The sequence below is a fragment of the Vicia villosa genome, linkage group LG2, assembly GCF_029867415.1.
Source record: "Vicia villosa cultivar HV-30 ecotype Madison, WI linkage group LG2, Vvil1.0, whole genome shotgun sequence".
Lineage (NCBI taxonomy): Eukaryota > Viridiplantae > Streptophyta > Magnoliopsida > Fabales > Fabaceae > Vicia > Vicia villosa.
The window spans coordinates 205750898-205764664 of record NC_081181.1 but is presented as its reverse complement, the minus strand read 5'-3'; the positions used below and the strand labels follow the sequence as shown (position 1 = coordinate 205764664).

General features: G+C 31.0%; 1 protein-coding gene across 1 annotated transcript; it reads left to right on the top strand.

The window, feature by feature from the left end:
• Window positions 1-266: 266 nt before the first annotated feature.
• LOC131651152 (aspartic proteinase CDR1-like) lies at window positions 267-1145 on the top strand. Its single transcript, XM_058920822.1, has one exon. The coding sequence runs from the start codon at window positions 267-269 to the stop codon at window positions 1143-1145; it is 879 nt and encodes a 292-aa protein (XP_058776805.1).
• The last annotated feature ends 12622 nt before the right edge of the window (window positions 1146-13767 follow it).

Sequence of the window (13767 nt, the reverse complement as noted above, 5' to 3'; positions counted from 1 at the left end):
ATCACTCGTGCTAATTATTTCTACAAAGAACTTTCTTCTACTAAAAACAAACTTGAATCATATATGCCATTTGATTACGGTGAGTATCTCGTGAGTTATTCAGTTGGCACCCCACCATTTCAAGTTTATAGGATTTTAGATACAGCTAGTAACTTAAATTGGCTAAACCTTGTAATTCATGTTACAACCAAACCTCTCCTACTTTTGATCCTTCAAAATCTTCATGTTACAAAAATATTCCATGCTCTTCTAGAACATGCAAATCTATGGAAGATACTTCTTGTTCTTATGGTAGAGATGCTTCCCAATATACATTGGATTATGGTAATGGAATAGATACACATGGAGATCTTAGTGAGGAGACTCTTACATTGGATTTTGCCTCTGGCTCTTTTGTCTCGTTTCCTAAAATTGTTATAGGATGTGGACAAAATAACAGTGAACCATTGTATAATGGTCCAAATTCTGGTGTAATTGGCTTTGGAAGTGGAGATACGTCACTAATAAAACAATTAGGATCTTCAATTGGCGGAAAATTCTCATATTGTTTAATTGAAGAGCACACTAGCAAATCTAATAGATCTAGCAAACTCAATTTTGGAGATGATGCTATTGTTACCGGTGATAATGTTGTTTCAACTCCTATAATTAAAATGATAGGGAACCGCCAGAAAGACTATTATTACCTAACTATGAAAGCATTTAGTGTGGGAAATACAAGAATAAAGTATAGAGGGTTTAAACGTGAAGGAACAAATGCTTCCACCCACAACATCATAATTGACTCTGGTACAAATGTATGTATTCTTCCTCATCGTGTTTACTATAAGATGGAATCAGCTGTGAAAAAAGTGGTTAAATTACCACATTTTCAAGATGACACAGATACATTTCGCCTTTGTTACAATACCACATCCAAACAAAACTTTCCATCAATTACAGCACATTTTAAAGACGCATATGTTAAGTTAGATTCTAAGGGTGCCTTTTATTCCCTATATAAGGGGGTTGAATGCTTTGCATTTATCCCGTATAAAAATGGATTAGGCCTATTTGAAAACATGGCCCAAGTGAATTATTTAGTTGGTTATGACCTCAATAAGAACATGGTCTCTTTCAAGTCTACGAATTGTACCAACTATTGAATGCGTATAAAGACTCATTGCATGACTTATAATGTAATTTTATAATAAAATCTATATTTTATTCCATATGTATTTTAAGAGTATTTTCAGTCGTCATTTGTTAGGAGCATAGATTAATGGACCATTTCGTACACAATTCTATATCACTTTTATAAAGTTCATACACAATTTTTATTGTTAAAACAAAATATTTATTAATAGTGAATGAATACATTGTTATGAAAATATCATTTATTATCTAAGTCCCTTATATAATTTTATTTAGTTCATTCTTTTTATGAAACCATTCAAATCCGTCATTGAAAATATTTTTAAAAGAAAAATCTACTAAGGGTGTTTGAGTTTTGGTAATGAACAAATTTGAGAAAAAAAAATAGTCTAAAGATTAAAATATCATAGAAATACGTCATATTTTAATTGTTTACTCTAGAAAAAAAATCTGAATCCAACCTTACTTGATTATGTTATATTTGGATTAAATTGATTAGTTCATTTACACCACTATAATACATAGTAACATATTTATATAAGAATAAATAGTCAATTTAGTTCTTAAACTATCATCCTCTAATCAATTAGTCCTTAAATATTTGATTAAATTTATAATTAATTATTAAAATTAACTCAAAAATTCTTAAACTATTCTTTCATTTAACAATTTAATATTTCAAAGGGACTATTTTTTTTTCCGAATAAGGTAATATATATAACAAAAGGAAACGGTTACAAACAAAAGAAAAACCAAATCTATTCTTTACAAAATCTGCTCTAAAGAAATAGGTGTCGAGCTAAAGTGAATTGAGTTTGTAACACTAAGACTTATGTTAGTAAGAGAATCAATACAATTATTTTCTTCTTTGTAGATGTGATAAGAAACAAAAGATATATTAGCAATGATATTTACACAATTAATTCATCTGGTGCGAATTTTCCAAGACACATTGAAGGGAGGCTTAAAATCTTGAACCACGGCTATAAAATCCTATTCTAACCATAATTTTTGCCAACTATTCTCATTCGCAAACTCAATTGTTGACATGGGACTAGAGAGTTTGACAATCAGACAATTCGAGATACCCAACAAATAAGCAAAAGCTTCAACAAAACATCCATCATAATCTATTGCAATACCACCATAAGAAAAGGGACCCAGGTTACCTAAAGAAACATCATCATAATTTATTTTAATCCAGTTAGCCTGAGGCGGCTTCCAAATTACTTCCAAAATTTTAGGGGCGTTAGGAGGCCAAATCTCGACCTTGAGATATTTAAGCACCTCAATATCATGAATGTTCACAAAGGAAGAGGCCTTATAATTATTTTCAGCAAAAGAACATGCATATATTATATAAGAGATAGCAGAAGAAGTGATGAATTTCTCTTTGAATTTGACACTTTTTCGAGCAATCCAGACAACATTGAATAGATGGATAAAAGCAACATTTAAAACTAACTAACATTGACCAGACCAGGCTATATTGCAAAGAATCCAAATATCCTCCCAACAATGAATCCGAGTGTTAATCTTCAAGGCTTTGACTAACCAAATCCACAGTTTTTTAACATAAGTACACTAAAAGAAAAGGTGGGGGGGAATATTCTTCAACAAGATTATAGAGGCTACGTTTGGAAGGGAGTGAAAATTTTCTTCTCTTTAATTGGTCATCAATTGAAAGCTTGTTGAGTAAAAGCCTCCAAACCAAAAACTATTTTGAGGGAGGAATAGTTTTTTACTAAATCCAATGTCACCAGTCCTAACATATGAAGGTAGAGAAAAACACAAGAAAGAGGGGTTTGAATTGGGTTTTTTAGAAAAATTTCTTCAACACACAAACAATTAAGAATAAAAGCAATGCTAAGAGAGAAATAATGACACAATTGGTTTATACAAGTTCACCTTAGAAAAGGCTACTCTTATCCACATGCCAAGGTGATTTTGCCTTACAAAAAGGACTTAATCCACTATAACCAAACTGATTACAAATTCACGGGCTACCCGCCGGTGACTAACAAATAAAGCAATGATCAACTTGTTAGTGATCTCTTAAGAATTCCGACCTCTCCAATCCCCTAAGAGATTTAACAATCACTGACTCCTTAAGGATTCTGACCTACCCGGTCCCCTAAGAGGTTTAACGATCACTGACTCCTTGAAGGAGATTTCTCTACAGCGAATACCTATCAAAGTCTTCTTGAGTCTACACACTAACACTTAAGCCTTTTATAAATAAGTTTTGTTGTAGCTTCTGACTAAGTGATGATCTGAAATATATAAACAGAAGCAAGCAACACTTGATATATCCTGGTTCACTTGAGAAATTCTCAAGCTAGTCCAAACCACCCTTTTGAGGTGATTTCTCCTTGAACTCAAGGTCTTACTCCATTATGACCAAAATGATTACAATTGCATGGGCAACCGCCGATGACTAACATTGCGCAGGAAACCGCTGATGACTCACAATACAACGCACAAGCTACATGCAAGTGGCTAACCCTGCACAAGCTACCCGCAAGTGACTAACCCTGCACAAGCTACCCGGAAGTTACTAACTATAAAGAAATGAACCGTTCAGTGATCGCAACAGATATAACATTCATTTACCTCATTAGAGTCCTGACCTTCACTCGGTTTTCTAAGAGGATTTTCACAATGACTCTCTGTCATTGTCTTCTTGAGCTTTTGATCTTCACTCGATCTCTCAAGATACCATCAACATACAGTTGATAAGATTTGTGTTTACTATTTGATGGAAGTTAGTCTCTAGATACCATAGTCTCGAAGAGATTTTTTTATCTGTATACACACAACAAAACTTAACAAAAAACATTAAATTCCCTAATATACATTTTATTTACCACTAACTCTCAATCTTTAGAGTTGAGTACCCCAACAATTGAGTTTTCTTGGTTCGAGGTTTAAGATGATGGTTATATAAATAATCTCACATAACACAATATATCTCACACAAATAATATTCTAAAAAGTTTTTGACAAGGTTAAAACAAGGGAGGACATGTTAGCGATTGGAAGAACTCCCATGAATTTTCTCAAGAATTGTGAAAGTATGCATTTGATCTCACTAAAATTGTAAAAATCTTAGAGAGGGGTTTAATGTATATGTATTAATATATAAACACTTTACATTTGGAGAAATGACAAAAAAAATTTATATATGTGATAGAAGTTAGGCACAAAATGGTTGAGAAATTGAACAACTCATTTGAGTCAAATCATACGGTTATGATAATTTGAATAAATGAAAGGATGTTTTTAATTAAGGTGATAAAATCTGGAAATGAGTTGAATTACTAAAGTCGTGATTTGAATCATGTGATTCAAATCAATCATTTTTATGATTCGAGTCATACAAACAATACATTGTGTAAGAAAATAGTTTATAATTTTTAAATAGAATAGAAAACAAGACATTGTGTAACCAAAATAGTTTATAATTTTTAAATGAGAAAATAAATGAGACAAAATTGTTTTAAAAAGAAAGGCATATTTTTAAAATAAAAACAAAATTATTTTACTAAAATTATTTAAAATTTATTTATTTTTATTTTATTGTGAAAAAAATGTGATAAGTTCACATCGATTTTAGTTCGAATACCCGTGGGTTTATACTTATTCTAATATGTTACTGATGTGTTCATTCAATTATTATGTGTTGAAGTTCATGTAATTTATTTAAATTATAAAGTATTTAAATATTATTTTGAGTTCTAATAAAATAAGAGAAATGCTATAGTTACATTGAATGTTACCTCCACACCGTATATTCATACGGTATTCTTTATGTTTGGTTTATTTATTTATTTTTTATAAGCATTGGAACTTGTGCCATAGATAAAAGAAAAGCTTATAAACTACGGTGTATAATATTAATATTATAATTATGAATTGTTTATATTAATATTATAATATTAATGCCATTTAATCCATAGATTACTTTAGGGGTGTAAATGAATTCAAAAATATCAATTAAATCGACAATCCAAACCAAATCAAATTAAAATAAAATCGATTGTTTCTGGTTCAGTTTAAAAACTGAACCAACTGAACCAAACCAATAAAAACCAATGTGGTTTGATTCGGTTCTCGGTTTTAGTTTTTAGGAACCAACAAACTGATGAATCAAACAAATGGATATAATTACGCTCTAAATATTTTATTCCACCCATTAATAAGCCTAAATTTTGTATCAGTCTAACTATTCTCCATCTTTGTTTATACTTCATTCCTTTCAGCAAAACACGCATCTAGAACCAAGCTCAATAAAACTTGCTTTCACTAAAATACACTCTTGCTGCCCACCATAATTGTTGCTCTCTATATTGTCGCTATGGTATGTTATGGTTGCCTTCTTCGTGTTCATGTTTTCTTCATTAATTTTCATATTTTGATTTTATCTTTTTTTTTATTTATTTTTCAAAACAATTCTTCTAGTCTTGTTACAAAATATTTTGATGTGGATTTTGTTGTGTTCTATTTGTTAAGTTTTCAAATCCACTCCCAAATTTCTAATGTCCAGTGTCAACTTTTATATTTGATAGTATTTTATGATGCAATGGAAATCATATCCATATTTTGTGTGGATTAAGAGCAACTTGTAATTTGTTTGAAAAAATAGAGCATCAAATAAATTACATAAAATGTATTATTTTAAAAAAATAATAGCATAAAATACATAAATTACATATAATGTTTCGAAAAAACATTGTAAGTCGGTCAACTGAACCAAACCAAGCCGGTTAGTCTGGTTTGGTTCTATTTTTAAAAAATGTTAAAAACCAAACCAAACCAAACTGATGGAGATACCATGGGTTTGGACCTTTTTCGACAAAAAACTGATCCAAACCGATCTGATTACACCCCTAAATTACTTATATTTTTTGTATAGTATCTTTTTACTTATAAATATTTATCTCATTTATTTATTAATAATATAAATAATTAAAAAATAACATATTTTTTCAATGTTACGTTTAATTGTATTTATTTTTAAGAAACTATTTAATATAATAAATTAAAAAATACTTTATAAAATTAAATGACAAATGATACTTTTATTTTATGTTTGTCTAAATCTATTAAAATTTTACAAAAAAAAAAATAGATTAAATAGATTTTAAGCTTTTTAAGAAAAATAATAGGACTCTTTTTCATCACAAAATAATTTTTTAAGATAGAAAATGATGGGATATATTTGAAAATATTTTTTTTATTTTTTAAAAAAGTAAATAAGAGATATTAAAAAATATATTTACAGTTTTAAGCAAAAATTTGAATCCATTTCTAATAAACTTTTCTTATTAAAAAATTAAATTTTTAGATTTTTAAAATTATTTATTGATTTATCGCACTCTTTATTCTATTGGTCCATTATTATTTACTCTTTACCACATACTTAAATTATTGATTAATTCATTATGATCCATAAATTTTATGCTTTAGGGTCCGTTTGGTTCAACGGAGGGGAGGGGAGGGGAGGGAATTTAATCGAGGGGAGGGGAATGGAGGGGAAGGGAGGGGAGGGAATTTAACTAAACATATGTTTGGTTCAAAGAAGGGAAGGGGAGGGGAGGGGAGGGGAGGGATTTTTAACAACAAGTATGTTTGGTTCACAAGGGGAGGGGAGGGATTTTAAAATCAATTTACCTTTTTATCCTTATAAATATTATTATTTGTGCTTAGTAAAAATAATTCTAAATAACAATAGTATTGAGTAAATTTCACCAAATAAAAACTTGTTAATTCATAGACCATAATATAACCGTAAGCAACAACACATATTAGTTGAACTATATAACTTTAACACAAATCAAACTATTATCTGATCTTATGATTCATCTAACCCAATAAAACAATTTCTATAATTAAAAATAAATAAAATAAGGTTAGAATATTAAAAAAAATTAACCAAATAATATTAGAGTTAAAATTTTTATTTATAACATAAATATATTATATTTGCATATATTGTATATTGTTATTATTATTAATAGTATAATAAAAAAAAGCCTTATTACTATCATATATAAGAACCGATATAAGTATAAGTATGTTATTATTATAAAAAATAATAATAATATAAAAAAGAGAACTTCAACAAAATAAAAATGAAAAAAACTCATCTGAGAGGAACAATGCACAAATAACAACCGTACAATAGAAAAAAATAAACGTGAAATAATACCGAGAGAAAATCTAGTCTTTAATTTAAAAAGGACAATCTTGGAATTAAAAAAATGATTGAGGTTATAATAGGGAAAATAATAAAATTATAATTACTAAACCTTCTCTCCCCTCCAAATCCCTCCAATTTGGAGGGGAGCAAAAAGTGAGCTTAGGAAGGACAATCTAGTGTGATTTTTTTTTTTGACAAAAGCAAACTTTACGGATATCATTCAACAAATAAGGTTCAATACAAGGAGGTACAATATTAAGGGAACTACGTCTAGCCCAAGAATTGGCCGCCTTAGCTAACAAATGGGCAACCGAATTCGCTTGGCGCTTAATAAACTTTACCTCAAAGTTCGGAAACAAAGCTAACAAGTGCCGAATAGATTTAATAATAAAACTAAATTCGGAGCTACCTACATGTGTATCATGAATAGACTTAATAACAAGTTGACAATCACTTTCAAAAATAACATGAGATAAATGAAGAGAAATGACATCCTGGATAGCTTCCTTCAAGGCGATGGCTTCCACTTCAATAACGGAGAGAAAACCCACATCCCACGACACACCAGCTGAAACAAATCTCCCCAAGTGGTCCCTAAAGCACCACCCTTTATTTGTAGTGCCATGCACATTATTGAAACTTGCGTCAACATTACATTTCAATTGATTATTCATAGGCGGACTCCGCACAATTGAGATATTATTAACAACACCTGAAATGTTCTCGTCTCTAGCTAAGAACCAATCATACCAATTATGGTAGGCTTGTAATCCAATCCTCATAGCATCATCCCGAGTATCTTGTCCAACCACATTGTTCCTACTTCTCCAAAGAACCTCCAGCAAAACAGCAAATCTACCCGCATCCCTACGGTCCTCACGGCTACACACATAAAAAATAAGGGACTTAGCATCGTGAAAAGTATGTAACCGATGATCTATTATAGAAGACAAACCTGCTGTCCGCCAACTTTGAGAAGTGGAAAAACATCCGAAAAACACATGCCACTCATCTTCATCTTCTACCTCACACCAAGGACATAAAGACGGGCATTGAACATGATGTTATTGAAGCTTTGAACACGTCGGGAGGCAGCCCTTACAAATTCTCCATAATAAATGTTTAGCTCTTGATGGCGCGAAATACTCCAAATATTCTTCCACCTACCCTCTATACCATGGTGCCGAGTACTACTATGTAACCCTTTCCAAAGTTTATAACCTGATTTTACACTATACTCCTCACTCTTCTCCTCGTGCCAAATCAACCTATCATCCACCACATCCTCCACTAAGGGAACTCTAAGAATGGCTTCAGCCTCTTCCTTATCAAAAACTTGTTTTACCTTAGTAACATCCCATTGCTTAATGTTTGGGAGCAGAAGATCTTTAACAAAGAGGCTATACACACTTTGACTTAGTGTGATTATTTTATTATCTAAATCAATCCATTTTAATTTAAAGAAGAAATATTTCTCCGGTACTATTAATACGGTATTTTTGATGATTTTTTGTTTGAAAATAATAAATTTTTTGCATTGCTTTTATTAACTAAACTATTCATTATTTTTTAAAATATTGGTAAACCCATAACTTCTATCATGCTATGATTCAAAACTACAGACACAATAATCTCTAATAACTCAACCAACAAACCGATATATAAATCGAAGAAATTTCAAAATCAAAAAGAAAAAATCTCTTACCACATATGAGTTTCTCTAACAATACTATACTTTCTCAACAAATCAATCACATGCCCTTTATTCACTCAGTCCAAATTTAAAGTAGAAAGAAGAGATAAGAAAGAAGAAGAGGAAGAGAGGGACAAGAGAAGAAAGAAGAGGAAGAGAGAGATGATATTGAGAAGAGAGAACACGTGAAGGAGGATAAAGAAAATTGGAAAGGTGATGTTATGAAAATTGATTTTGTTTTTTAAAACAAAATAAAGTGAGGTTACAGTAGTTTTTTTTGAAGAAGCAAAATAAATTAAATTGAAAAAAAAAAAGTCACTAGCACTAGGCATGCTAGGAGAAAACGTTACAACAGAAATTCTGCAACAGAAGGTAAAATCAACACCAAAGACAGCCACCTCCCAATTACACCTTCTACGGCTCGGTTTGGTAAGACATATTTTCGAGTTTATAGCTTATGACTTATGTCTTATAAGCTCATATGATAATTTAGACTCGTTTGGTAACGGTCTTTTCATCACGAGCTTATAGCTTATTTTACTAGCTTATAGCTTATTTTCCAGACGCTATTTTAAATAGCGTTTTAGCTTATGTCTTATAGCTTATTACTTTTTCTTCCTTTTTTTACCCTTATTATTTCAATTAATATCCATTTTTAACCCTTATAATTTATTTTAATTTAAAATAAAATAATTATATATTAAATATCTTTTTTGTCATTTTACATTTATAAGTTAATTAAACCGCTAATTTTACCAAACACTTCAATGAGCTTATAAGCTATCAGTCTCAATCATCTGTTATAAGCTATAAGTCATCAGTCATCAGCCATCAGTCATAAGCTATAAGCTATCAGCTAACTTATCAGTCAATCGCTATTTTTATCAAACTGACCCTACGTACAAATTTTTTACTCAAGAGAGAAAGTTAGATAGTAAAAGGAAAAGAAATAGTTTTAACTTCTGATTGTTAATCGGGATTTCATTTTGATAACATTTTCAAATGTACACGTGAACTCTTGTTACTTTTTTTTCTGTTATTTTAGTAAAAAAAATTTTATAAAAAAGTTACTAGTATTGTTTTCAATTCCACGTTTCTACTCGTGATTGCTACAGAGAGGAAATTATGCTCGTTTTGTGATTAAGTCACTGAGAGTGGGACTGTGGGAGTGAGGTTATTTGAAGATTTACAATATTCATTATTTATTCACCTTCACACTTTATATGTGTACTCTAGTTACATGTCACAAAATAAGACTAATAATATTCACTATTTATTACCTTTACACTTTATATGTATCACATAATATTAGGGGTGATCAAAACCAAACCAACCCAATAGAAAACCGCAAACCAAACCAAACCAAACCGAAACCGCAAAAAACCGCATTTGGTTCGGATTAGTTTGGGTCAGTTTTTACAAAACCGCACGGTTCGGTTCGGTTTGCGGATTGTATTTTGTAAACCGAACCAAACCGAATCAGACCGCACTATGTTACAACCTAAATTTTACTAACTCACATACATCCAACCAAAACTTAAACTTATTATACATTAGCATTATGATTACGAACAATTTTCTCATCCTTACACATATAGTTTCAGTCCCGATCTTCTAAAATCTCTAATAACATTATCGCACCTTCTTTGCCACATACATCTTCCCTCTTCTTCTATAATCTATACTCCCTTATATTCTTTCTTTTTCACCTTTTCATTTTTATGTAAATGTTCTGTATTTCAGTTTCGTTTTTATCGCATATCTTCTTCTCTTATCCCTTAACACTTTTTTCTTTTTCATTTTCACTAATCTTTCGTCTTTTCTATTTTTTTGTTTCGTTATAATAATTTTTATATTTTTTATGCTATTATTTTATGTTTAATATTCCACTTTTGTCTAATTCAATTTTTACATATTAAATGGAAAATTGTTGTCAAAATATGACGAGTTTTGTTGTTATTTGATAGTGTATGAATGTATAAATACAAAATTATGTTATCATCTATATGTGTATGTATGGCTCAATAAAATATTTGTAAAAAACCGAACCAACCGAACCGAACCAAACCGCATTAGTTTGGTTTGGTTTGGTTCGGATTTTTTTTAAAAGCCAACCGAACCAAACCAAACCGCACTATTTTTTTTCTTGCGGTTCGGATGATTTTTTTCGTCAAAACCGCCCAAACCGCACCGCGAGCACCCCTACATAATATTCTCTCTATTTTTAATCCCTCACTCTAGTTACATGTCACAAAATAATAATTGAATTTTTGTCATTCTTATTACAACGTTTATGATAAATTATGTGCTAATTACTTCATCACTCCTAAAATAAATTTGTGAATTAAACTTCAATTTTTATTTTTTTATAAAATATCTTTTTTTTATCTCTCTTTCAACATTAAAATACAAATGTAATTAACTTTATTATTAAAGGAAATGGAGTATTTATTTAATGACATTGTACAAAGTTTGTATGTAGTTTTCAATCCCATTAGTTGTTTATTATAAAGTAAGTGTACATATATGAACACAATTTAGGTTTTGAATACAAAACTTAAAACTTAAAAGAATACCCAGAACTCCATGCCAGACTTTCCATGCCTGATTCCACTATGGGTTTGCTTCTACAAACACTAAAGTGCAATAAAATGATAAGACCACAAAGAAATTCATATATCGAGGAGAAAAATAATCTATATTTCAATTTGAAAAATAGAATTCTAAGAAAACAGTCATGTTGCTCATCCCTAATATCAGTTGTCTCCTATAAAAACATGGTTACAATTCAAGGATAATCAAATTCAAGGCTATGGAAACATTTCTGAATCAACTATGGGCGAAAAGAGGAATCTTGACCATTGCTGATTTTGGTCAATAATACTATCTTGTCATATTTTCGAATGAAGAAGATCATAAAATCGCTCTTCTAGAAGGTCTGTGGATCATTTATGACCACTATCTCACTATGAGGGAATGAAAATCCAATTTTTGCCCTAATACTGATGCCATTGATCAAGTTGTTGAGTGGGTGAGAACTTCTTCACTAAGGTACTTGATCGAATGATTCCAAATCTTGTATAAGAAATTTACTCAAATATAATGATTGATGGATCATCTTTAATGTTAATAGTAAAAGGAATTGAAATTGTTGTGATTAACAACAAGGTTCAATATCAATTTGTGAGGCAGAAAGCAGTAGCAACCAAAATAAATGGCCTACAACAAATAATAAATACACAAATAATATAACAGAATAAGGCGAGAAAATGTGAAGGTTTATCTACGCAGTTCGATCAAACGATCTACTATGGGGGAGAGAGAAGCTCTTCAATTCTCTATACTCAGAAAGTTGTTACAAGAGATTACATATTACAAGAAAATAGCTTTCACCTTCAGATTTCCAAGAATAATCCTGAAGGCACCTAAGAACAACCCTATTTTCTACCCAAGTATTTCCCAACCTCACCAACTCTCAATGTATGAACAACTCAAACTCATGGTGTAACTAGTGTTAATTAAACAACCCCAAAGGCTCCTAATTCGAGTCAAGTGGTGAAGCCATGTATTCGCATGATTTGTTGACACTAAAGGAAATATCAGAGCGAGTAAGAGTGACATACTCAAGTGCACCAACCATGGATTGAAACATGAAGGGATCATGAAGAGGAGAGGATTCATTTGCACGTGCTAAGCATGGGACTAGTGACACCATTTTCATTTCTCATATTGGTTTTAGCAAGGACATCACGAATACATTTTAATTGAGTGAGTAGAAGATTCCCTAAGGCCAAACGTTTGATCTTAATTCCCAAGAAATACTCAGGTGGACCCAACCTCTTGTGAGTGTAACACCCTTCTAAAATCCCGCGGAATATAAAATAAAATTTAGAGTAAAACATGAAAAGGGTATTACAACTTTAAAATATTTAAAACATTAAGCAATGTCATGCCTTATGAGGACCTTCAAAACACATTATTCATTAATCATGTTAACACAACGGAAAATACTTCAAAACTGAATAACATAAAACATCGGTATTCAACATCAAGAATTTACTGATTTAAAACCAACAAAACATCATTCTAACATAAGAAATAATCCGTCAGACAATACTAAAATAAACGTCCCCCAGTGTTACAAGATCAGAGCATGACACCGACACAACCGACTAAACGAAGTAACTCTACGAGTTATCCTCACCAAGCACATACCGCTACTCCTTAATCTGAAAAATGTCAACAGTAAGGGTGAGACATATCACAATTAAACTATATTATAAGTTCATAACGACAATATATCATAAGCAGATTATTCACCCAACTGCAACATATTTAGATTTTTAGATTATCCATCAGTAGTTACGAAAAATACAACCGATTACATCACCACGACATAACACTGAAAATCTTCCAATCATGTTATAACAACACAAATATAAATGCAATGACTTTATGCATACAATTATTATTCACCCGATCATCACATGTATTTCAGATACACAACAGTTAATCAAACACACAACCATTCATATCAAACACATACGAATTATAACATTGGACAACTTCCATTCATGTTATGATTATGCACACAACCTAATGCAATGCAACTAATGCATGTGGTACCAATCATGGGACGAACCCATCTCACCGATCCACCATCGTCAAGGATACGGCGACACCCACTCACTAATTCCACATAATGGGAATTAGTTACCACTGATCCACCATCGTTAAG